At 39.6% G+C, this 25683-nt stretch overlaps 2 protein-coding genes across 2 annotated transcripts in view; one reads left to right on the top strand and one right to left on the bottom strand.

Annotated features, from left to right (window-relative positions):
* ccdc146 (coiled-coil domain containing 146) overlaps positions 1 to 18426 on the bottom strand; it is a 48137-nt gene extending 29711 nt beyond the window's left edge. Inside the window, exons 1-4 of the mRNA XM_065951617.1 lie at positions 18405 to 18426; positions 17168 to 17346; positions 1214 to 1296; positions 80 to 295 (exon numbers count right to left, since the gene is read on the bottom strand). Coding sequence (XP_065807689.1) covers positions 80 to 295; positions 1214 to 1296; positions 17168 to 17346; positions 18405 to 18426 — 500 coding nt within the window. The remainder of the gene's footprint in view (positions 1 to 79; positions 296 to 1213; positions 1297 to 17167; positions 17347 to 18404) is intronic.
* Positions 5472 to 15995, top strand: fgl2a (fibrinogen-like 2a). The gene is made up of 5 exons (XM_020644042.3): positions 5472 to 6323; positions 7097 to 7301; positions 12458 to 12677; positions 14055 to 14225; positions 14316 to 15995. Exons 1-5 carry the CDS (start codon positions 5733 to 5735, stop codon positions 14629 to 14631), a joined length of 1503 nt encoding a protein of 500 aa, XP_020499698.2. The 5' UTR covers positions 5472 to 5732; the 3' UTR covers positions 14632 to 15995.
* Positions 18427 to 25683: the final 7257 nt, after the last annotated feature.

The raw sequence follows: 25683 nt of genomic DNA, 5'->3' as shown, positions 1-25683 counted from the left end.
GAACGCGTAGCATGACTAATAACAATAATAATGAGTGTGTGTGTGTGTTGGCGTGTGCGTGTTTATATACACAGCTCACCATTTCAGTTTGTGCTCCGTCTTGTACTCTCTGTCCTCGGCAGCTCTCAGTTCATTGTATGCCTGGAGGAGCTGCCGCCTCAGTTCATTGACCTCAGTTTCAGGCTGCTCAGAGGTGCTCTGCTCCTCTGCTCGCTCCAGCTCGGCCTGCAGCCTCTCTAGCTCAGCACGACACCTCTTCGCCTCCCCCAAAAGCTTGAGCTCAGAGTCCTGGCTACTGTCGGATCAAACAATGAAACAAGTATGTGGTATGCAGACGCTTTTGAAGCCTTGTCTTTATACATTCATATGCATTCAGAGATTCCAAAAGTAATGTGAAACAGTGCTGGGACTCCACTGTTATTCCTTTCCTTCAAAGTTATGTGATAAGTTGAATAAGAAAAAAAAACTACTTTCATCAACCAATTCAAAATATTAATATTGGCAAATCATTTTTTATTTATTTATACAACAAGATAAAATGGAAATTCAGGAAGCTGAAAAGCAGCTATGAGGGGGAAAAAAAGCTAATTACTAAGATAAAAACATGTATTTGTACAATATGCATGTAAAAAAAAAAAAAAAATTCCTGATTTTTAAGATAGGACTTTGTAGAACTGTGCCAATACAATTAAACATGCCTGGTTTTCTTCTCTTGTTTTCACAAGAAATTACAGAAAGATCCGTCTTGTTTCCACATGCAAATTGGGGCCCGAAAAGTTAATTTCACTTCCTCCATTATGTGCCTTGGTTGCAATTTTCAGAATCAGCGTTTCATTAAGAATTTCATGGAGCTTAAAAAGAAATGTATTTTGGAACCGGCTACAACAGTCTTTTTTGCTCTTCTGCTCCTTTTTCTAAGGATTCCAGTGAGTCAGGAATGACATCCAATGAAGGTTTCAAACTGCATCTTAAGAAGCCAATAGCTGATGGGATGAGATGCTATTTCTATTTTTTTTTTTTCGAGCCACATAGGAGAGGTGCACAACTACATCTGATAAGAAGTTAAAGTACTTTTCAAGGACACTTGAGGTGGATGGATTCTGGCTGTCACAAGAATTGGACGTCCCCACTGTGCTGTATTCCCAGCATCTTAGCAGGCGTAATGCACCTTCAATATGAAACAGTGGCATTTTGTTCGAACAGGAAAACATACCTCTTTAGATCATCATGGAGAAGTCTGTAGCTGGATTTCAGTTTGGCCACTTTGGTCTGACTGATTTGGCCAGACAACAACAACTGAGAAGCACAAAAATATAAAATATTATCAACCACATGGACACACAGAAGACTTTTTAAAGAATCATTTGCATGAAGTACCATAAATAAATGACTTTGTATCCCTTCTAAGGTATATTTTAAGATTGTAAACAACATTTTTGAACACTCTGTCAGCATAACATTGGTGGCTGGAATTTATAAACTCCTCCAGTCCAACATCAACATCTACAGTCTTTAACTTTATTGAGATAAGTTAGCAACTAATTGCATATTAGTGCATATCTTTAGAGTTCAAGCACTAAACTGAGACAGTCTTTCATTCATTTTTGCAGATATGGACAAAATGACAAGTGCTACAAAATAATTCCGGGTCAAAAAAACTGGACAGAAATCTTTGTTTTAGACTTTCATTTTAAATAGATGTTGGTTAAGCCATACGTTTTGGACTCTCAGTCTTCCCTCAGAGTTTTCTGTACATGAATGAAAGTATATTCTCTAGAATGCGCTGTTCCTCCAGGAGAAAATATTCAATACGGCAATATTGCAAAGAACCACAAAAGATTCTAACTACCAAGCAGTTTTGTTAAAATTTTTCTGAGACTAAAATTAAACGTCAGGAGTAAGACCAAAGAAACCTAAATCACTAGAGACTGCAAGAGTCTGAAATCTCATGAAAGTTGAACCTTTTATGATGAAAAAAATGATTCATTTTAGTTGCGCTTATACTGGTGTATGAAAAAGCCCTTTTATGTGTGTCTGGACTAGCCAACAAAGGAAACCCAACTCCCTGATGTCTGTAAAGATTTACCCTAAGCTGAGCTGAACACACTTTTATCAGCACAGCAGGTATCACAGTATCAGAGCACCTTACCACAGAATGAAGTTTGAAAAACAAAAACCATCTGCAGAAATCTCAAAAGGGGAAGGAGAATCTTTTAAATTGGCTGCCTAATGACAAGTAGATAGAATTCTTGAGGTAATAGGGACCATTAGCCTTGATGTAATTTGGAAAAGTTGATAAAAAAAAATATATAATGCTCTGAAGAAAAACACAATCAAAGAAAAGATCAGGTCAACAGCATTGCCAAAAGACCAAACTATCACTAAGTGTTGTTAATTTCTCTCCAAGGCAAGATTCTGTGTGCGGTTGTGTGTGTGCAGCAATGATGGAAACAGAAGACAGGTGTTTTTCTCCTCTTATCTTCACCACCAGGTTGGACAAGTGGGGGGTGGGGGGGTGGGGGGAAGTGATGAGGGATAGCCCGTTCTGTATCACAGCGCTGCAGAACAGAGGATATCTCAGGTCGGACTGAATAACGGCGATGAACACACACATACGCTCTGATTATACACACACGCGCGCGGACTGATAACTCACCCCTACTTCAAACATTAGCTATAGCCGATTACGTTCATAGATTCATTCCATTACAGTGTTTACCGCACTGTTGTCAAAATGTGCTCGACCACGTTTCAAGGGCTCAAAAGGACAAAGATATTATTGTTGTGAATGCTGCAGATAAGCGCTGTGGTTAATATGATTTGTTCAGATGTTTTTTAGTCTGTTTGTGTTCGACAAGGTCAGGTCACTACAAGAGGAAACAGCTGCATGATATTACATGATCTGCATTTAAAACACTTCTAATTCTCAGACTCTACATCTAGAAATGTAAAGAGAATCATCTGGTCTTAACTTGTCTTTAATTGCAACCTTAGTCATATCATCTTATAGTGACTCTTTAGGAACCAAAAAGAAGAATTTAAATCAGATGTCGAGGCTGCCTGACACATCGAATATGGCCGCTGTCATGCTTTCAGCAGTGTGGATGACATTCCAGGGCTGCAACAGACTTCCTGGCCGTACACCGGGCATTTATCTGAGAAGAAACAGCCTGAAGCGGTCTCGGGCAGCCTCTCTAATTCTGCTGCCAACACTTATCTTCAGCAGTATAGAGTATTTTTCCGTATGGGATTGCTGCAAAGGGCTCACACGTGGCAGACCATCTTTGAAGTGAGACAGACAATGACTGGAAGATATTAATGCAGGCACATGGACACACACATGATACCTGTGCTTTTACTAAACACACACGCACACATAAGGGAGCATGTGATCTGTACAGCATAGCAGCAGTACTGTATGTGTGTGTGTGTGTGTGTGTGTGTGTGTGTGTGGGGTGGATTGGGTAACAAAAAGAACCTGTAGGCTTTAAAACTCTGCACCCTCAGGGAGAAAAAAATAATGACCAGAGAAGCACAGCATTGAATTCCACTGTGTGATGGAGTGAAAAACCATTTCTCTCTCCTATATGTCCCGATATTGAGAGTTTGAATTGGAGTCGAGCCTACAGCTTGATAGAATCACTTTGTTACAAGTTTTTTTTTTTTTTTTTTGTGCAGTGTTATTTTCCTTTCTGGAGCTGAGAGCCACTTCTGAAGATGAAACCCATTAATGGAAAACTGTGTCACTTCTCTGGAAATATGAGATGTGCATGAGATATTGTTATCCAAACAAAACAAGAATCCAATTACATGACCTGTTGCTATAAATCACATGATACACAGAAACAAAAAGCCATGTCCTACAAACAAATAATCAAGTTTACAACAAGACTCCAAGTGGGCCAACATCCAGAATCTACAGTCACTGTGTGAGGATGTGAATCGAAAAGAGATGCTGACTTTGCTGAACAAACAATTGATTTATTAAGACGACGCCTCGTAAAAAACTGCCACAAGTATGTATAATATTTGTGGGATACTATTGGTGCAATGGCGACCAAAAAGCCCACAACATTGCCACATCATTACAGTCAAAAACAAGTGTATTGTTTATTCATGACGTTGTTATTGTCTCTTTGCTTTGTTGCATATCTCAAACTACTCAAACTCAAATTTATATGGTTTTTGATGACTATTTAATTAAGTTTTCTATGGAGAAAGATTAAAAACGAATCATGGCATTATTGGGTAGACTTGTGAAAGTATTGTAGATCAAATTCATTTTCAGGATACACTCTGATTCGTATTATTTCTTTTTTAGGGTCGTAAAAAAAACTTTTCTGAAACATTTATAATTACAAATGTCATTGTCAAATGCCAAGGTTACAAACAACACAGAGCTGCTGTGTGTCTCAGAGAGCTAAATGCTAGAAAATAATTCAAAAGAAACAAATGAGTACAAGCGGCATACAGCTTTGATTAATGCCATCCACACCGACAGCCAGCAAGGTGGTTTAAGCCAGCAGAGCCATTTAGTTGAAAATAATATATATACTGTATACACACACTAGATAGAGGATGTTTTGCATTTATTTCAGGAACATGATGCAGGTGTTTCGCTAAAATGGTTTTATAATTTCCATATTTTGTTCACGCTTGAAATGAAGAGCAGCCGTGCCATTTCCGTCCATGTTCTCTGACACAACACAGAACAGTATAGTGTCAGATAAAAGACACTGTTTCAAAACTTAAAGAAAACCATAGAAGATGCATATTACTTTTAACATAATTAAGCCGACTAAGCATCTGCAAAATATCCAGAAGGGAAATCTGAATGCAGATTCAAAGTTAATTGTTTGTCTGGTGGTGCATAGGAATATTTATAATCAAACAAGGTATCTATCAGGAGTCTCTTATGGATTCTTGTTCTTAATTTAAACATCCTGAGTAATTCCATAAAACAAGATGTTATACTTACTGAAACAAACCCTCTCTATTGTTGCTGCTGGCTAACCATTGATTTCACAGTGATTGTGTCCACCTGAGCATAATTCACAACAGGACAGTTACTGGTAGAGCTGAAACAGCTTTTTCAGTTGACTCTAAACCAGGTCAGATGATGACAACTCACAAAATTGTGTCTTAAATGTGAATTGACTGGATAGTTCCTGTGTACTGACTCATTTTGCTCTTCAGGGAAATGTACTGACTTCAAAGTTGGCAGGACAGAAGTTGGGACCGTCCACTGACTGCAGGCAAAGCGCCCCCCCCTCCTTTTCTTCCTGCCCCTTTTTCTCCCCCTCTCCTCCAAACATTTTTGCCTGCATCTCTGTGGTTTTTCCACAATGCTGCTGATATGGTGCTTAGAATTACGCAATAGTGCTGCCCCTCCCATCTCTCTCTCTCTCGCTCCCTCCTATCTCTCTCTCCCTCCCTCCCTAACGCGTCCTGATATTAATGACACAGCTATCTGAGGCAGCGGCAGTTCCCCTGCGCGCTCTCTCTCCTGCAGGCTGTGCTCATTCACATACTCTCACACACACACACCGCAAACCAATAGGATACTGGACACACACTCACATACTCCTATACTTTTAATCTACAGCTGCAGGCACTGATATACACTCACACTGCTATCTGCATTTAGAGAGTTTTGAGGTTATATCAGAAGCAGCTGCACACACGTTGACTTTAAAAACAGTTATTTCTCCATCTGAAATCTCACTCAGAGAATGAGGACAATTGGGATTTGCGTTTTTGCCGGTCTCCTGCTGACAGCCAGCTGGGCAGCGGACTTTGCCGTCAACTCACACCAGAGATGGGATGTTAGAGGAACTCTTCCTTTGGGATCTGAATCTGGTACCCCCTCCTCCTGTCACATGAAGCTGAGACCATCCGGCCAGTGCGGGACCTCTGGGGTCGGGGCAGAGGACGGGGACGACTGCCCTTACCAGCTCACCCTGCCTCCCCTCACTATCCAGCTGCCCAAGCAGTTCAGGCTGCTGGAGAAGACAATGAAGGAGCTGCAGAGCTTGAAGGAGGTGGTGAACAAGCTGAAGAGCGGGTGCCAGGAGTGTCGCGGCACAGCACGAGGCAATGGAGCTTTTGGAAATCAGCAAGCGGACCAGGGACAGTTCCCCATTCAGAGGGACACTGGAGAAGTGAGGCTGGACCTGACGGGACAGGAAGGGCTAGGTGGGTCCAGTCAGGAAGAGAGGGGAGATGGGATGGTCCCTGGAGCTACTGTGGATGTTGCTGGACCAGGACAAGGCTCTAATTTTGGGAAGATTACACCGAGCCCGAGCACTATGCAAGAGATGCAGGTATGAAGTACGGTCTTAAATACAGAATGAAGTAAAGACATTAATAATAAACACCTGATTGAAATAAGCAGGATTTTACAAAGGGATAAGATCAGTTTTCTCAAACATTCTGGTTTAATGCAATGTGCATGTATTTTATAAATTCATTATTCTTTATTCTAAGAATTTCTTCTGACAAATGTTGATAAAAGTTAGCAGTGTGCTTAGTCATCCAATCCTAAATCAGGACAGGAAATAGAAAATGTTTAAACTGTCCCACAAAAAGATATAGTCGAACAGTCCAGTGGCGCTGCACCAGGTTCTGTATTTCAGAGAAAACCATGTAACTGAGTAACCCAGCATCATTAACAGTTTTATAACTCTGATTTAAACAAATTAAACAAAGAATGTGCTCTAGAAACACTGAAGGAACTATGTCACCTGACTCTGTTCAGCCAAATGTACCCAGCTGTAATGTAAACAGGTTAAAAGGACCTGTAAAGTCCTACCGGGCACCCATCCACCAGGGAAAATTCCTGGTTTTGTAAACAGGGTGGATAATCAGCGTCAGACAGCAGCCAAACGGCGGTCAATTTTTGCTCTGTCTGCTTAGTTTGTTGACTCTCACAGCCACTTTGGCAGACGGCCAACCATCATGCAGACTCGTTTTGTATTCTACCATTCTAATTGGATGGTAAAAAACAATGAAGGAGGGCTGGTGACTTCAGTTAATCCACCTGCTTTGTATTCTGTGCACACAAGTCATTCTCTCTCATCGCTCCGGCCTTTCCCAGGTGAAGCTGAATAGGATGTCAGCCAGCCTGCGCAACGCCCGGAGCCAGATCTCGGCTCTGCAGGGCCGTCTGGAGGGGATCAACCTGCTCAACATGGACAATGTGCAGGCCATGGTGGACAGGAGGGTGGAGAACATCACTGGAGTGGTGAACAAGCTCAGTTCCACCTGCACCAGCCAGTGTGCAGTGCAGAACACACCTCAATGTAAGGCTGCTTTCAATATAATTAGTTTGTCTTTAACAACAATCTTTCCTTTCAGCATTTCAGTATACATGTATTCTCTTTGGCTGAACCCCCACCCCCATTTGTGTTTCTGTTGCGTTATTTCTGTTCCATCTTTCCTATTTCAAAAAGATGCCTCCCCTCCCCCCTCTCTCCTTTTCATGTTTCTTATTTTCATGACACCCTTCCTCTATTTGCTTATTTTCTCTTTGCTGCTTTCCATTCCCTTTAAATCTAAAACTAGGGGTGGGACAAAATATCAATACGGCAAAATATGGTCGTCCTGACTTGTGTGATCCAATCATCGAATCACTGTTGCCAAGGATGGATTTTTTTTTTTTAATTGAAAAAGAATATGGCACTCTAAACAAATTTCACTGCCAATTTGGCTCACTTTGGCGTCACTTCTTCATGATTCCTCACAACGTCGCCTCCGACATAATTAAGGGTAATGTGAACGGAAGTTATTTGGCCAAAGAAGCAATTGGCAAGGGGATGAAAGGAGATGACAGAGGGATAATTTCAGACATTAAAGAAAACAAGTTACATGATGAAGCATGATAAGAAGTGAAACTGACACCAAATTGCAGTAAATAAATACATTAGTCCTGCCCTTAATCTTTTTAGGGTAATTTTATATTCTTCAGCTGATCAAATATCTTCATGCACCATTGTATGAACTTCTTGGAAAACAGTAATCATTGTATAATCACTGTATCGTGATGTAATCGTTATAATGGGCAACATATCGCATGTGTATCATAATGTATTGTTAAGCATCGTATCGTGAGTTACACTGTGATGCCCATCCCTATTCACCACATATGTTGGATGTAAAATCCTTCAGCACATAACAGGTAAGTCTGTCATCTTGGGTAGTTGCTAGGAGATTTTTTTCTGGCATGAATCAATCCAATCACTCCTAAGTGAACATGGTGACTTCAGTAATCAGTCCAAATGGCCCAGCTCTGGGGGCTCACCTTCACCCGATGTGGCCTCTCTTTCTGGGAAAAGGGAAGTGAAATCATCGGGTGACAATTACACTAAAGTACACAGAGTCTTTTTTTGTTTTTGTTTCGACATGCCTTCTCAATCAAGTATATGGAAAAAAATACTCATTTTTTATGCTAGTGTGGGTAAAGCACCATCTATATGTCCTTTACATTTTTCTTAGTAGTGCCTCATATGGCTAAGTGCAGCCATAGCAAAAATCACGACAGCAAAATAACTTTGAGGTTGAGGTCATGCTTTGCACGAGTGAAGCAGTATGACAACTAGGGTCAAAGTGAGAAATCAAATTACCCCTTATATAACAAATTCAAGTGCTCTCACATTCTTATACTCTCCATATGGACAAACTCAAAAAGAGGGGAGAGATAAAAATGAAAGAAACAGAGACTCCTTGACTTCATGGTGAGAACATGTGTAAAGGGTTTCTTCACTCTGTAAAGAGGGAGTGGAAAGATTACTAGTGGAGACTAATGATGGAGACTTTTCAAAAACTGTATCTCAAACTAGCCGAGCATCACAAACAATCTACTTTACATTAATGTAAAAGCTTATTTGGATGAGGGCGCAGTTGAAAGGCAGGCTTCTTTTCAGTCTGAAACTGAATTATATCCTGGTATTGCATGAGTGAATGTGACACTATATTGGGGCTTTTATGTTGAAAACATGCAAGCTTATTTCTAAGTAGATTAGCTGGGACAGTGGTGTGAAGGGAATCCCGGCTTTCTTCATCTTCCACTGTGTTTTCTTCTCTCCTAAACTTGCCTCTCCTTCTCCCTAAGATCTTGTCCTCTTTCCCTTTTACATTTATCCTCTGTTCTCCATCATTCCTGTCGTATCTTAACTCTTTTTTCACTTCACTTGCTGTTACGTTCCCAATCTCCCTCTCTTTTTAATCCCCTTTCCGAGTGCCTTACTTCTGCCTCTACCCCCTGCCTCTCTCTTCCTCTGGAGGTCATGCTCTTGAGTGCTCATTCCTGCATAAAACAACTCGCTCTCATTATCTCTCGACGATGACACAAGGAGTAATGTGGGCCGATTTCCCGACATTAGTCACGGATGGCACGCAGGGTCGGAAACGTTTGTGTTTGTACATCAATCCTTCATGTTTAACTCAAGAAGATGCAGCTCATTCTGTTGCAAGTCAGAAAAAATAGTGCCGGTTTGTTATTAAGTGGATTAAGACAGGAGACAGCTGTTGTTTTCATGGAAACTCACCAAAATACTGATAAGAGATCTGCAGTTTTGCAACATGGATATAAATGATGTGATTGCTGTTTTGCTCAAGTAACTCTAACATGCTTGAAAAGGCATAAGGAAAAAGATTAAGAAATGTTTGATCCATTACATATAAAGAAAAATAACATGAGTCATTCAAAAATGATATATTTCCCATTTAAACTTTAAAACTATTCCAAATTTATGTCCCTCCCTCCACACAGTGCAAAAGGACTTATAGTGAAAAATACTTTCCAGTTATTTATCACAATGTGAAAAGTGCTTAGTGAAGCAATTCATGGCGTAATGGCTCTCCTGACTCCTGAATACTGAAACCATCCAGCTGCCAAATTGACGCTGAATCATTAATCTAATTACTTGTTAAATAGAGATTTGCACAAACCAAATGAAATGCTGTTTTCACTGAAAGCAGGAAATGCAGGCATGTCTTAAAAGTATTTAACTCTAATGAATATTAAACTAGATAATGTTATTTGGAGTGGTCTTAGGCAGATTTCTTTGTGTGGATAGGATCCATGGCGAGGGGTCATTCAAGAACAAATGTAAACCACTTGCAAACACTGTACAGGGATTTAGAAAGTAGCTGCACTAGTACAGCTCATTAGGCTACAGTACTCAGACAGTTCAAACTACATTTACACTCAGTGGGGTAACAAAAAGGCATTTAAGGACACACTTTTTCCCTTCCTTTACTCAAACGATTCTGCACCAAGCTTAAAAACACAACAGGGCATAAGCTAGTGCAACACTGGCATACATTAGCTAGACATTTCAGTAATGTCGGAATGCAATTTCACCGTCAAGTACGTTTGTCAAGATGCTTTTATCACTCACAGCCTTGTAAGCATTTATTCCAACCTCTTTGCCAATTTCCCGACCCTGCCCTAAACACTACTCTTCACTTTCACTCCTGCAAGACATACAAGGGCCTTGAGGTGAATGGATAGCAATTCTTGTTGCTGTTCAGCTACATTAACTCAATTATAAACAAAGAAAATGGATGCCCCGTCCGACACATTGTCAGGAACTGCTCGACTGCGCACAACTTCCTCGAGGAAGAGTGTTGCTTTTTCACGGGAGTTTCTGTCAAAACAGACAGCGGTATTCAATACAAGCCGTGTTTGTGGGGAAAGATTATTCTATCACTTTGGATAGGTGTTTCCTTCCAGTACAGCTGCTAATCTAAGTCAACAACAGGGAATGTTTTCCCGATAAGAGTCTTCTTCCTTTTATGCCAATCATGTATCTGTGTGCAGTCAGTCAAGCAAGCAATGTGGTTTTAAAACAATGGGTTGTCTATTAAAGCAGGCCAGTAATCAGCCTTTAATCTCTTATGGAAGTTAGTTAGCAGGCAAGAAAGCAGGCAGAGTAATCAGCCACCCAAATTAACCATTCATTTGTCTCAACAGCCGCCTCAACAGTCTGAAAGCAAATCAGGCAGCAAGTCATCAGTAAGAGGCTGATATCACAGTTATTTAGGTCAGGCAAAGTGCCAGAGGTAGTTAGATGAGACGGCTCCTGTCTGTCCTGACATACTGAAGGTCCGGTTGGACAGATGGGGACAAATTAGTAGAGCAAGATGCGAAGGAGGAACGACTTTCAGATACTTAAAAGGAAGGAATAGATGAAATAATTTGTATTTTGAATGCAAGGCAGACAAGGGTTATATTTTTGACCTCACACTTAACTTCAAGACTGCCTTCTAGATCTGCTGCCATTCTGTACCTTGTCAAGAATGGGTAAATATAAAGAATGTAGATTGCTGAAGAGTCAAAGCAATTTAAGACATTTAAGGTGCTTTTTAGTTTTGACGTTTCTTCTACAGTGGTTACAATTGCCTTCTAATTTAATCTTTAAAAGGAAAACAAATGTCTAACCTTGCACTAAAGGCTCGAAAGCACCATGATGGCACTCAAGGAAACACTTTTCTGTCAAGACTTCCCTGCTTGTACTCAAAGAAACCTGACGTCTGGGCTTCTGTAATCAGTGCCCCCCTCCCCTTTTCCTTGCTCTTTTTATAATCTACCAAACGCCTAAACAGATTTAACAGCGTGACAAAACTGTATCAGCAGCGGAGTGCGCCAAACAAACTCTGCATGCAGCCTGCCCAATGTCAGGATGATTTTAGCCCCAGGTGCCGAACATGCAGGGAGGGGGTACGCCTCTCTAATCCACTTTTACACTTTCCCACGTTTTGACAAGTCTGTTCCTTTCAATTCCCAAATGCTAACTGACAGGGGCCTTTGGACCTCAGTTACTGGTTAGGGTCAGTGGCCTGCAGCGCGACACAGGGGACAGGAGCAGGAGTTTGCAAAGTAAGTGAGCAGGTATAAAAAGAAATTAGGGAAAAGATCTTGGAAAAGTAGCGAGGCTTGATGAAATGGGCCTGTGGAGCAGCACAGGGGAAGGTCAATGACTTTTATCCTCCAAAAGTAGCTTTTGTACTTTATTTGCTTTCATGTCGGATACAAAGTGTGATTTTTTTGAAGGGGACATTATGTTGAGGACTGGGAGATAGGCTAAAGTTTGTCTAAAATGCTTGGATTGCGATTAATGCCTTGATGCCTTCTCAACTTGAGCTTGATCCCTCGAGGAACCCGGGAATATTCTGGTAACAGATTGGCTAAAGAACATGCTGAACTACTTTGTGATGGAATAAACTGCCCCGGAAATTAATGCAGAAATGAGAACATCCAAAATGGTTAAAGCCGGATTTTGCGCTAACTTATCGCATTCTCTTTTCCTATCCCTAGCTTCAGGGGCTTTTTCTATTAATGCCTCATGGTTGAGGCAGAGAGGTGCCATATAAAAGATTGAAAATGATACACCAAATGGCCCTTAAATACTGCCCTCTTCTTCTTTTTATCCTCATTCTCTTTGCCTTCCAACAGTCATCCTGGCCCCTCGGGACTGTTCTGACTACAATGTGCTGGAGGCGAGGAAGAATGGTGTGTACCGCGTGACCCCTGATCCCCGCAACGGGACATTTGAGGTCTTCTGCGACATGGAGTCTTATGGAGGGGGATGGACCGTGATACAGCAGCGGCTTGATGGGTCTGTCAGCTTCAATCGCACATGGACAGAGTATAAGAAAGGCTTCGGGAACCTCAGGTAACCAGCTCGGGTATCATTTAGGATTACCTATCTTGAGATGTCAAAAGATTTGGGAAAACTGTAGACTCAGGCTAGAGCCTGTCAAGTCTTGGATAGAAGAGGCTGTTTATAAAAGCCTCCAGCAAAACTGAACTTTTATTCTTTTGTTTTCTTTGAAAAAAATGTACATCATTGTTAAATAGTGCACATACAGTATTTGAGAAATGTGTTTACTTGATTTTTTGTTTGCATGATTAAATATTCAAACAGGACAAAGGTAGAAAAGAGAGGAGTTTTTATATGGACTTTTTTGGATGACTGTAGTGCTACCAACCCAATTGAAAAGACAGTTGATGTTTTTTGGCACCAGAGCATCTTTTAAATATTATAAATCACTATGCCTTTAAAGGATAGTATTCTAAAACACCTGAGTAACCATTTAACAAAAGCATTCAAAAGTCAAACTCAACTGCTACAAACAAAACATCCACTGAGAAAGTTATCGTATACTCTCCCACATCCATGGACCAGAAACTGGTTATTTAACTATCTTCTCAGACACACTTTACTGGAACCTACCATCTGCTTAGTTAACAAAAGGAGCGAGCTTAATTGACTCAAACCTTTTAAAAAATAAATCATCTAGGATACAACACTAATTAAGGATTCTAATGTTACTTATGACAAGCACATTGTATCTATTAGCACCAAAAGAGACCCAACCGTGCTGAAACTTTAACAGAATGCATTTGTTAAAAAAAACAGCTTCACACTTGCCCCCACCACTTGAGAGTGCCCAGTCCCTCAGCACTGAGTAGACTTAAGGAAGCACACCTGCTGTCACTTTGACTGATTAGTCACACCTGTTCTCACTGTCGCTGACTGTCACACGCAAAGAACAACAAAGTTCACCACTGAAATAGAACTAAAAGATTTTAATTTAGAGCAAACGTTTTGACAAAGTTTTGATTTCAGCTCAAAAGGAAAATTACAAATAGTTATATTTTGGAAGCAGGACCCAATAAAAATATAAGGAAAGCTAAATTTCAACACTGCCTCTATTCCGTTATTGCAGCACTCTACTATCACATGATTCATTTTTGTTATCTACCTCTCCCCTCCTGGCTGAATTTTACGAGGGAAATAACCCTAGACACCTCTTGATAACCATGCCTACAGATCTAGTATAACCTCCCACTGAAAGAGTAATGTCTCCTCTTATATTTCTTTTACTGTCACATCACCGTCTCCTCTCTTCTCACCTGCTCGGAGGAATACATTCAGTTGAAGCTACTGTGTGCATTTTCTAATCAAGTGTAGAAGCCCGTTCACAATCCATCTTTCAGTGCTCATTGTTTTTTCTCCCTCCTTTCTCTACTTTTTCCTCTGCTGTAGAGGTGAGTTCTGGCTGGGCAATGATCATATCCACTTGATGACCAAAGCCAAAGACATGATCCTGCGTATCGAGCTGGAAGACTTTGAGGGGGTTCGAGAGTCTGCTAAATATGACCAGTTCTACGTGGCTAATGAGTTTCTGCGCTACCGGCTGTCTATCAGTGGATACAGGTACAATATCTGATTCTTTGAGTGCATGCATATGAGATCATATTACCAAAAAGGAGGGCTTAATCTTATATAATTGACTTGTCATTCTAGTGGCTCAGCTGGGAACGCCATCAGTTTCAACAAGCATTTCAACCACGACCAGAAGTTGTTCTCCACGCCCGACCGCGACAACGACATGTACCCCTCCGGAAACTGTGGCGCCTATTACAGCTCCGGCTGGTGGTTTGACGCCTGCATGTCCGCCAACCTCAATGGGAAGTACTATCACAAGAGGTACAAGGGGGTCAGGAACGGGATCTTTTGGGGAACATGGCACAACATGTCAACGGAGTACTACCCCACCAACTACAGGCAGGCCTTCAAAACGGTCAAGATGATGATACGGCCCAAAAACTACGCTCCTTAAAAGTCCGGATAAATATTCATGAGTAAAGTCAGTTGGAAAGATACACTGACAAACATAAAGACAGTCAGAAATGGAAAAACACTCCAGTCAGAATCTCATACACATAGTCAGTCATGCATACGTGTACACCTAAAAAAGACTATAAGCTCTGTAGACAGTTTGAATGCAGTAAAAACTAAAATAATTAGGAAAATGAGCTACACCTTTTCCCTTTTTAGTGAGTATGGCCTTCAAAAATGTTGAATTTAAATGATCCCAATAAAGGACAGTGGACTATAAATGATGATGGACTAATAAAAATATCACCATACATGCTGTGTAAAGGCCAGCCCCCTATAGGGGCCATAATATTATATGGAGGGTTACAATGAGAGATTTCTCACTGTTTCCCTGACATTTCTCCACTTTCTGTTCTGCTGCCTCCTGATATACACCCAGTGGAGATGCTGCACAGCACACAGAAGTAGTAAAAAGTAATGAGCTATCATTTTTCTCGCTCTGAATGGTTTAATAATTAAAAGCGGCCACTCAAGTGAGGTATATGGAAGGTAATGATACAGTTTTGAGTGGGACTGAAATTCATTGTGAAAGACTTCATGCTGGGGTTAAAACTGTTTTTTATTGTGTGTGTTTTTTTTTTTTTTTTAAGAGAAATAGAATTACAGGAAGTGCTTTGTGCAGCAGTGCTAAAGTGATAGTTTCTGTGTCGTTTATTTAATAACACCAGGACACTTCAACTAATGTATCATCATCCTGAACAATATTAAATATCCCAGTATAAAAATATGCAGCCTGAAAAAGATTTATATTGGATAACTCCCAAATGCATCCTGGATTATTGATGCTTTAGTAAATTGATCTTGACAGCAGCCTCAGAGAGGGACATGTTACGTTTCCAATCCTGATCTATAGCTGCTCTGAGGTACAGCACATTTACTGATGCCATACACCAGTTTTTTCCACATATCTGAAAAAAAACTAAGGCCTACCAAACTCACCACTTGTACAATACTGCTGCCTAATGTTAGAAAACTGTATTGCACCATTTAGTCCATTCTATACACACTGTGAATGGGAAGGACGGGGAACGTTTTGCTTAAAGGACGTGTACAGTATTTATTTTATTTTGTGAGATATGATAGCTTTTATAAAATACATAGGGCATACAGAACAAGGTTCAATGATTGTTGATATTTGAGCAATGATAAAGACTGTGCATTATTGTGACCATTCATAGTACTTATGTGTGTGTATTTGGAGCTTTGTGTGTGTACAATATTGATCTTTTCTATCAGTCATATTCAGCTGTCATGCCAAAAGATATGCACTTTTTATATCAAAAGATGAATAAAGTTCTAATTACATGGCGGTGTACATTGAAGTGTTTTGTTGTTTTAGATCAAACTTTTGCCCTGTTTTTAAAATGATTTTTATTTTCTCGTAACCTATTGATTAATCTATACCCAAATGTACGTTCTGCATTGGTCTCCAAAACTCTGCAGAGTTTGTAGTTGAACATTTAGGGCTATTTAAAGCATTTATAAACCGAGGGATGAGTCGCTGCATGCACATAAAAAAATAAAAAAAATGAGTTAAAGAGGTGCAGACTCAATAAAGCAACTCAATAAAAGAATGAGTTCAAATTAACTCCACAGAGGATAAATGATCAAACCGTGTGCCTGTGACTTAATGTCTTTTTTTCTTTATGTGATAATCAAATTGATAAAAAAAAAGTTGTTTCAGGCATAGAAGCGAGGTAACGAATGAGGAATGGAAAAGTAACTAACTACTAGTTGAATGTATCTAGTTTAATGGGGAGGAATAATACCAGGGAACAAGTGAGGAACAAACTACTAGTTATACTTTAGTTCAGGGGAGAAATTTGGGATTTATCACAAGGGGAAAAAATTAGTAAATAACTACAAGCAAACCATTGTATAGTTAAAAAACTGGGTATCGCAGCTAGGGAACAAATGAGGAATACATAAGGAATTGACTTCTAGAGAACAACTAGTTAATTGCAAAGTTACTAATGATAAGTCTACTAATGGTTCACTCTTAATTAGTCCCAATTTCCTGGTAACTATGTCATTTTTCCCCCACAAACTGTTCATGGTAAAAATTTGGCATAGTTACAATGGATCAAAGGAGGAACAAATGAAGAGGTAACTCCTCGTTATCATCAGCCAATGGTAAGAAACACTGACATAGTTAATAGAAACAAATGAGGAGTGAATTGTTAACCATTAGTTTACCTCTTCCATATCACATTTTTAGATCAGCAAATTATAGACAACAACTGACTATTATATTCATTCAAGAATCGCACATGTTTTATGGAGATCGTCCTGATACAAATTGATCCAGCTCCTGTATCATGTTCTATTCTAAACAACAATTTCACAAAAAAAAAAAATGAAACAACAAGGGATTTTTTTTGCCTTGTGTAATGTGTGATAAAACAAATTAGATCCCTAGGACACAACACAGTTTTTTTTTTGGAAATCTTCATGTTTTTCTTGCTTAAGAGTCTTACCTCATCTAGGCACTGGAAAGCAGGATTAGCAGAGACAGCAGCTGTAGGAGAGGGCTGCTCCTCCGGGAGTGGAGCATCAGGTGCAAGTGCCACCAAAGGGATGTTTTCTTTTTGTTCTTCCACCTCAACTCCAGCTCTGCTAGGAGGCCTGTTTCCCTGCTGCTCCTCAGATAGACTCACTAATGTAAAACACATAGACAGTGACAGATTGACCAGTCTGTTATGAGACTATGGTTGACTTTGGGTGAATTTATAGCCCTTTTCCTCAACCAGTAAAAATGAAAAATGATATGTTAACAAGAACATATAGGCCAATTACTCAGAGGTAGAGTTTTACAAATGAAATCATCCTTTATTTAAAAAAAAAAGGTATGTCACTTTAAGGTGAAATAAAAAGCATGCAATATTTTAGTTTTGTGACCCATTTAAACCCACTGTTAAGTCATTGTTAGTGCAAATAAAGCAGAAAAGTAAGAACTGTTTCTCTCGTTGTTGTTTTTCTAGCCTACTATATGCAAAAACTGATTTAAAATAACAAGACCCTGTAGTCATGCAGCGACAGACGAACATGTTATAAAACCCAGGAGAACAAAAAAAAAACGTGCAAACATCAATGCAATCGACTTACTTTTGAATTTTAAGACGCTTGACACACTTTCTCAATGCTCGGCTATTTTTTTTCCCTATAAAACTGCAAGACTATGTGCTTTAAATCGTGTAAAAACAGCTAATGTTGATGTTAACAAAACTCAATCACAGACTTCTCTCGCACTTCCTCGATAGCGTTTTGCGGTTACCATGGCAGCGACGCAGCACGTCCCTGCGCTGCACTGAAACTCCTCATTTTCACATCGGCTGTCCTGTCATAAACTGTTTAAAGTGTAATTATTAACAGTCAATTGTTTGCATGTGAGCATTAGCCTTCTTAGATTCTACTATGGAGATAATCAACAAAGATGTAACAATTTTTTTAACAAGCACATAAATCCAAAATACTTACTTTACACTTGCAGTGTCTCTCCAGCAGGTGGCAGTTTATAGCAATTTACTGTGATATATCGCCAACATTTGTCATGCAATTGGCCACACAGAGCAGCGGCAAAGGGCTGCTGACTGAATACTTTGAATGCAAATGCTCTAAAATGAAACAGTATTCAGTTGACCTGAATCCAAGGTGAAGGAGATGGTGATGACGCAATATTGCTTTTCTTCTGTTATCTATTTTCTCACAGTGCACCCTGGGAGCTGGCATAGTCCATTTTTCACTCCCTGGAACAGCTGCAGGGATGTATTATCTCAGGAATGTATGTGCATGCCAGTGTATATGAGTTTTAATACAATATAAAGAAGAAAGATATCCTTTTGGATTTTTTTTGTCAAACAAATACTTTTTTTGTGCACATAGTTTAATAAAATTGTTTTTTTTTTAGTCTTTAGCAGTCTTTAGTGAGTGCACTGCAGTTTTACTTAACACATTACCCATAGTTCGGCTTCTGCTTTAAATTCTAAAACTCTGTCTCTTAGTCAAATCATAACAGTGGCAAGCTTTTTATAATATAATTCATGGCACCCCTTACATGTAAACATGAAAGGCTTTAATGATTTATTTTTATGAATTTTGTTCATTTTGTTCATTTTGTTATGCTGACCAGTATGGTTATTGATGTCCTTTTTTTGTTCTTGATGCAAAACAAATTACCCAAATAGAAATAAAGAGTTCATTCATTCATGCAGAACGGAGATCAAATAAAAAGATTTGGTTTGATAACCAGAGGGGTAATGAATGTAAGTTTTATGCTCTTTGTACATGTAAAACCAAATTAGACTGCATAGCAGACTGTTTAATGAAAATTGTTGATAGGATCATTTTTTTGCTGTTCCTGTTAAATCCAAACTAACCCCTCTGGACTTGGAGAAACTGTTTTTGAACTGAAACCAGGTTCCCAAATTAACCTTGAATCATCTCCAACTGTCTGGCTATTCCAACTTCTAATTCCTGGCAGACTGCAGTTTACTTTCTGATTAAATATGCCCCTCCATTTGCTCCTTTTATTTGTATTACCATTTTTGGCTACGTAAGCCCCAGTGTAATAGTTATTTTGGGGCAGAGCACTGGCAAAAGAACAAGAGTACCCGGGAAGTGTCAGAGATAATTGTTTGATGCTGAGTAAGTTGTCAATTTATTTGATTTATTGACATCAACTGAACCATTCCAGTGCCCTATAGATATTTTTAGATGTTGCTTTACTCTTTAATTTGAGTCGGTTTAAAAAAAATGCTGACTAAATGTGTTATAAAAGTTGTTTTGCCATGTTTTCCCGTCAAGCCAACCGAAATTGCTGGTTTGAGATTCATGAGCTGAGAGGGTTTTTTTTGCTACATTTCACAGAAACTGCTGTGAAGTTTAACGATCTGCAACAGATGTTGATGATGCATGTTGAGTCAGTTAGATAGCAAAGAGAAAGACTGGAATTACACAGAATGTTATATAAGTGTGTGCCTGGGTAACAGCAGTTGATATGATAAGTTGATAACACAGATACATTACATAATAATATAATGTTATGGTGGTTATCATGGCATTGTACAGAAACTCATCCACTGAACCAGACTGAGTGTTGGTGAAAGCCTGATATTTGATCTAGTACGATTTGGTTCATAGATTTTTTTTCATCAAAACATTTCCAATAACTGTGTTTGACTGCCAAAATAGGAATGATTTAATACCATCAGCCTCCGCTGTGCTTTGTCTGTGAAGCTAATAAGCAAATAATGGTACACTACAGGCCAAACTGCAATTTTGAACATTGTAAACACTGAACCTTCTAAGTATCAGCATATTAGCGATGTAATGTTAGCATGCTGACATTAATAATAATAATGCATTTGATTTTTATAGCGCTTTTCTAAGTACTCAAAGACACTTAACAAAGAATAACAACAAAACAGTGAGCACGAAACAACAAAGAAATAATGTAAAAGCAGGAGGATGAGAACAGAGTTTGTTAGTGGTTGTAGGCGATGTTGAAGAGGTGAGTTTTTAGGGATTTCTTGAAGGTGGAGAATGAGGGGGAGTTTTTTTTGGGAGTGAGTCCCAGAGGGTGGGAGTGGCAATGGAGAAGGCCCTGTCGCCCCAGGACTGATGATTTGTCCTGCAGAAGGGGGGGACAGGAGGTTTGCGTCAGCAGACCTGAGAGTGTGGGTGGCAGTGTGCCTATGGGGTGTTTTAAAGGTGATTATGAGGAGGGTGGATACGCTGCGATGGGGAGCCAGTGGAGGTTATGAAGGACGGGGGGGGGGGGGGGGGGGGGGGGGGGGCATTTAGGGTCAAAGTATGACTGTGCCGCTGAGCTACTACCACGACATATTAAAAGAAGGGTAACCTCTGCTGCTGGTTTCGTTTTTTTTATGAAATGAGAGCAGGAGCAGGTCAAGAAAAAGAGCAACCACAAGTCTCACATTATGTGTGGGCATGCCCTGTCCTGCCCTGTCCATGTGTTTTTGCTCCCAAGTTAGTCTGTGCAAACTCTGGAACCTCTGGAAAAAGTTACTGTACTCTCTGGGGGGATGTGTCCAGATTTCTGTTTTACTGCTGCATTGTAGTCACAACAAACTCAGCTTGAGGATTGAGGGTAATTTTACAGCCACCCCTCCACCTCTTGGTTCCTCGCTTTTCATGTGCGGCTAGTTGTAGGGAGACTTAAACATTCTAATTAAAAACACACACACAAATACAGACACACACACACAATGTGCAGCGTTCTTTTTCCATTCCCTAAATCTGCTGTTTCAATTCCTCTTGTCAAAGACTTTGTCCTTCAGACAACGTGTCTTTAGAGGTTTTATAAACAGATGTTTAGGGTCTCATAAAACCTTAACCTGCTTTTATTGAAGCACAGACTGATCATTTCCACACTTTAAAAACAGAACTAGTCCTTCAGAGGTATTGACCTCAAAATTCACAGATTATTAAGTCATTTCACCTGGAGGACAGAAACATGAATCTCCACATTGTTCTCGTTTTGGATCAAACTCAACTCTCTTTTAAGTTCTGTAAAAATATTTTGCACCAGGTAATCTGAGTTAAATAGACTTCCTTAAACATAAATCCCCCAGAATTTGAGAACTGTGTTTGGCAATCTTTGAGTGGTAACTCATTCCTCACAGTCTCTGCAGGATCCAGGGAGAATCCACTCTCCGGTTGTGTGTCAGTGAGCGGAAGCCAAACATATGCCCCCCCACTGCTTGAACTCCTCTGACTCACCTCTTCACTGTACATGCTTCTTACAACAACAACAACAACAAAAGATCACATGTTCTGAAAAGTTTCGACTTTGTCTTTCAGTATTTAAAATTCAACTAATGCCACGTTTGTGTGCCAGAAACAGCTGCTGTCATTTTAAAAATAATATCTTGACTCGTTTGGCTCAAGTGTGGTCCTTTGAGGAGGTCCAAATAATCAATTACGTGAACAATAGCTTCTTTTTGTTAAAAGCAAATTAATTAGGACATGTGGACGTGCAAATGTTTCAGAATGTGTCAAGTCATAGGATTTTAGAAACAGGCCACAAGCTTGAACTGTAGACTGAGTTAAAAAAGATTAAGTTCCCCAAAAGTGAAGACAAACATTTTAATAGCTACCTCCAATGGCTGGCTGCACTATAGGTCATAAAGCCCGCCTCCTCCATGTTAACAGATGAGACGTGGGTCCAACTACAAAATCAAAATACAAGTCAAATACATTTTGCAAGTTAAATGTTGGTTTTGGGTAGCAGAAGCTTCACCAGCCAATCCCTTCTCCACCAACACTTGTTAAAGCGACGTCATTAGCGCATTGCGTCAGTACCATTCACTGGGGGTATTTTGAATTCTTGTACGGTGGGAGGAGGTGGAGATGTGTCGTCCATCTTTATATAATGGCAAACTTTTGGAATATATCATAAGTGACTAAATATGATGTTAAACCTTATTATTTTTTATTTTAGATGATACCATCAAGGTTCTATTAATGTCACATTTAGTCATGCAATGTTGGTTATTTAAATGATGTATCATTTATCAGGGCCGCCCAAAACAAACACATACACATCTGTCTGTTACACTTTATTACTGGACTACACGTTACAATGCAACATGCAGGATGTCAAACATGCAAGTTAATGACATTTATAACCTGCGAGACTGCTTCACTATGTTTTTATGAGATATTCCTTTCAGCACTATTGCAACAGCACCTGGTTGTGTTTTTAAGTGTGTGTGTGTGTGTGTGTGTGTGTGTGTGTGTGTGTGTGTGTGTGTGTGTGTGTGTGTGTGTGTGTGTGTGTGTGTGTGTGTGTGTCTATACTTCAGAACAAATTCTTTGGCTTTTTGAAGCCTTGATTGTTGAGATTGGCTATAGGGCAGACCTCTGGGATGAGGTCATCTTTTCATTCCTTTCCTCATTCAGGAAGTCTGCACACATGGGCATATAAAGACATAAAATAGAAGATATTTATGTTCTTTTATTCTATTCCTACAGTCTACAATTGCCTAACGAAAAAGAAGAGGTGCAAACTTCAACTGACAATGAAATTCAATATGGAAGATTTTAAAATTCTGATAGAATTGAGTTGACAAAAACTGGCTACATGCTGTTCTTCTCCATGGTATCAATATTGTCCTTCTAATGAGGAGACCAGGGGCCTCTTGTTCTCTTTCTACCTTTGATGTGGTGTTTCTTGGTATTTTACACAGCCAGACCCCGTTCCTCAGAAGGCCTTTTTCGCTTCTAAGGGGCGCACATGTGGAGCTGCTCATGTAACAACTAGCTAATCATCCATGGCTAGCTTGCACTTTGTGTCCAATAAAGTGAAACAAATTGCAAACTGCTGCATGGATATTTGCATGCAGGTACAACCACACAAGAAAGAGTAGGCCTCATTTAGCCTTTTCTGCTTCAATTGGGTTTCATAATGTAGTGTTAGCACAGCGGGCAATTCATAAGCACACTAATGTTAGCTGTGTATTTTTTTTCCTCAAAGAAATGTGTGTTTTTCCATTGTCTTCAAAATAAAAGCTCCACCTGCCAAGTAAAATTTTCTGAGTTAATGAAGCTAATCTTACCTTCGACACACGAAACAATGACTGTATTCAGTGTCAAGGTATACAAATTCTAATTCCTGGCAAAAACCAAGGGAAAAACCAATATTTAAAAGATAATTAGAAATTGTTTCGGAAGCTTAGCTCCATGCTAAAGAAAAGCTTAATTAGCTTAAGTTAATGTTTTTTTTACCTCAAATGCCCAGTCAAATGATTGCTCACTGGAACCCCGTGAATACGTGTCTTTGTTCACATGGAAGATTTTGGAGGATTGCAGAATTGTAACCAGTAAAACCAAGTCCAGCCATAAATGGTAAAAATAAACCTAATAATTCATCCAAAGAGTCTGATTTTTGCTATTATTCTACACATTAAGACAGAAATAGACTTGTTATTGCTTAAATTAAAGTCAGATATCCCTGTTTGAGTCTTCAATGTCTGATATATTCTGGGTAAAACATTGGCTGTTAGTGCTAGACGTTAATTGATTCCAGGTATGTGACCCCTCATGACCTCTGTGGTGGAATTTATCCAAGCACACCCTACAAATGTCCACAGGGATTAGAGTAAAATCACAACCACCTTCCAGTTTCCACTGAGGAAAGCATACAGATCCCTGTATCCATCTTACTGCTTTCAACAAACCTGTATGGATTTCATGGTCAAAGAATTGGGGCTAAATTGGCATACCTCCCAAGGATCCTCAAAGCTCACACTACCTCAGATACACAGGTTTCAATTTGGAGTAGAAATAAACATAGAGGGTCAGATTGTCTCAATCTGTCACAAGTTACGATTCACTTGGACTTCTAGCAGAGAAACACTAAAGTTACGTAAACATCTTCGTGTTTGGTTTGGGATTAAAGTTAATCCAGGTGGTATTAAGGCTATTTTTCACATGTGCCAAGACCCTTTTCTTCTCCGTCTTTATCCATAAAATTCCCAGATGCAGGTTCCTTTAAACTGGCATCTCACCCCACAATTACTGGTCTTCTTGAAGTGATTAGAGTGAATCAGCGTCTTGCTATAAATTCAAATCTTTTTCAAGCAGCACACGTTATCAGACTTTTATCGCGTGTTCAAATTGAACCCTTTTGCCTACTTCATTATGTTCCCAAAAGATGCTGTTCCCTTTGCATGTAATCCAGATGACCAAAGACTAAGATGATGGACATGGTAGGACATGTATTCCACCTGGTCACGATCAACATGCTGCCAAGGGACTGCAGATGTAAACTAGCTCTAAGCTAACTCTGGTACAATGCATCAAATGGCAACATTTATGTTTTCATTTTGTACATGGACACTTCACAAAGAAAATTAAATAAATAAAAAATGTTAGAATTGTCTTGTATGCCTGTTAGCATGTTTAAATTAGCATTAACTCCAGTAAAGCCTCAGAGGCGCTTTCATTGCTGACTCTTAGACGCACTCACAATAGGCAATTCATACCTTTGCCAAGCACGCTTCACCCCTAAAGTCCAGTTTGTTTGACTAATGTGAGTGCTCAGATTTGTGCTCAAGCACGGCACACTGGTACGCTTGGAAGAGGTGTGTTTCGGCACGGTACAGTTCATGCACGAACACACGCACGGGAAAACATGGACAGCCTTCCATTATCGTGAAATCTCGGAAGGTTTGTTGAATAGAATAGGTTAACAAACATCCTGGAGCAGTGCGAGTACAGGCCAGTGGGGGGGACGATTGTGCTTAAGTACGGTGCGGCACAACCTTGCCTGGTGTGTAATCTTGTTTTGTTGTTGTGGTTCTGGGTGAAAGTTTTTGCAAATTTTATACAGTTACAAATAATCTGGGGTAAAATAATGTTTGTTATCAATTTATTGTTACTTTTTCTTTACAGGTTTAGAATGAACACAAAAAAAACTAGAAGCCATTGCTGAAGTATAGTGGTGAAAAGTACAATATTTGCCTCTTAGGTGTTGGGGCAAACATTTTAAGTACTGTAGCAATAAAAACACTTTGTTCATTCATTTCATATGTCTGTGTGGTATATAATACAAGGGAAAAAAACAAAACAGGGAGAGAAGACAGTTATTGGAAAACAGGGAGATGCATGCATGTTACATCACGCCAGAAGTGATTGAATCACCTACAAATCTGTAGCATCTGTAGCTGACCCATCCTTGAGGGTATTAACCTCTTTTATGAGAACAATGGAATGTCGGGAGAGAAAGAAAGAACGAGAGAGAGAGAGAGAAAGAAAGAAAGAAAGAAGGAGAAAAGCTCCATGATCTGTCTGTAGCATAAGTTAACTTTCTTAGAGTTGCACATTGCCTGTTTAGAAGGGTGGAAGCAATTAGCATCATCTGTTCAACAGATCTAAAGGATAGCCTCTCATTTACATGTTCAATTTGTTACAATAAGCGTGTGTGTTGTGTTTGAACGCGTGCTCTCCGCAGAAATTCAATGGAAGAAGA

Source organism: Labrus bergylta, chromosome 23 (genome assembly GCF_963930695.1).
Source record: "Labrus bergylta chromosome 23, fLabBer1.1, whole genome shotgun sequence".
Classification (NCBI taxonomy): domain Eukaryota; kingdom Metazoa; phylum Chordata; class Actinopteri; order Labriformes; family Labridae; genus Labrus; species Labrus bergylta.
Note: the sequence above shows the minus strand (reverse complement) of the source record. Positions and strands in the feature narration are given on the sequence as shown.

Bases quoted from the DNA above. Each gene is read 5' to 3' on its own strand.
- fgl2a (XM_020644042.3), top strand. From the start codon at position 5,733: ATGAGGACAATTGGGATTTGCGTTTTTGCCGGTCTCCTGCTGACAGCC. The intron at 7,302-12,457 runs GTAAGGCTGCTT...GCCTTCCAACAG, and splicing joins AGTGCAGAACACACCTCAAT to TCATCCTGGCCCCTCGGGAC. The intron at 14,226-14,315 runs GTACAATATCTG...TTGTCATTCTAG, and splicing joins CTGTCTATCAGTGGATACAG to TGGCTCAGCTGGGAACGCCA.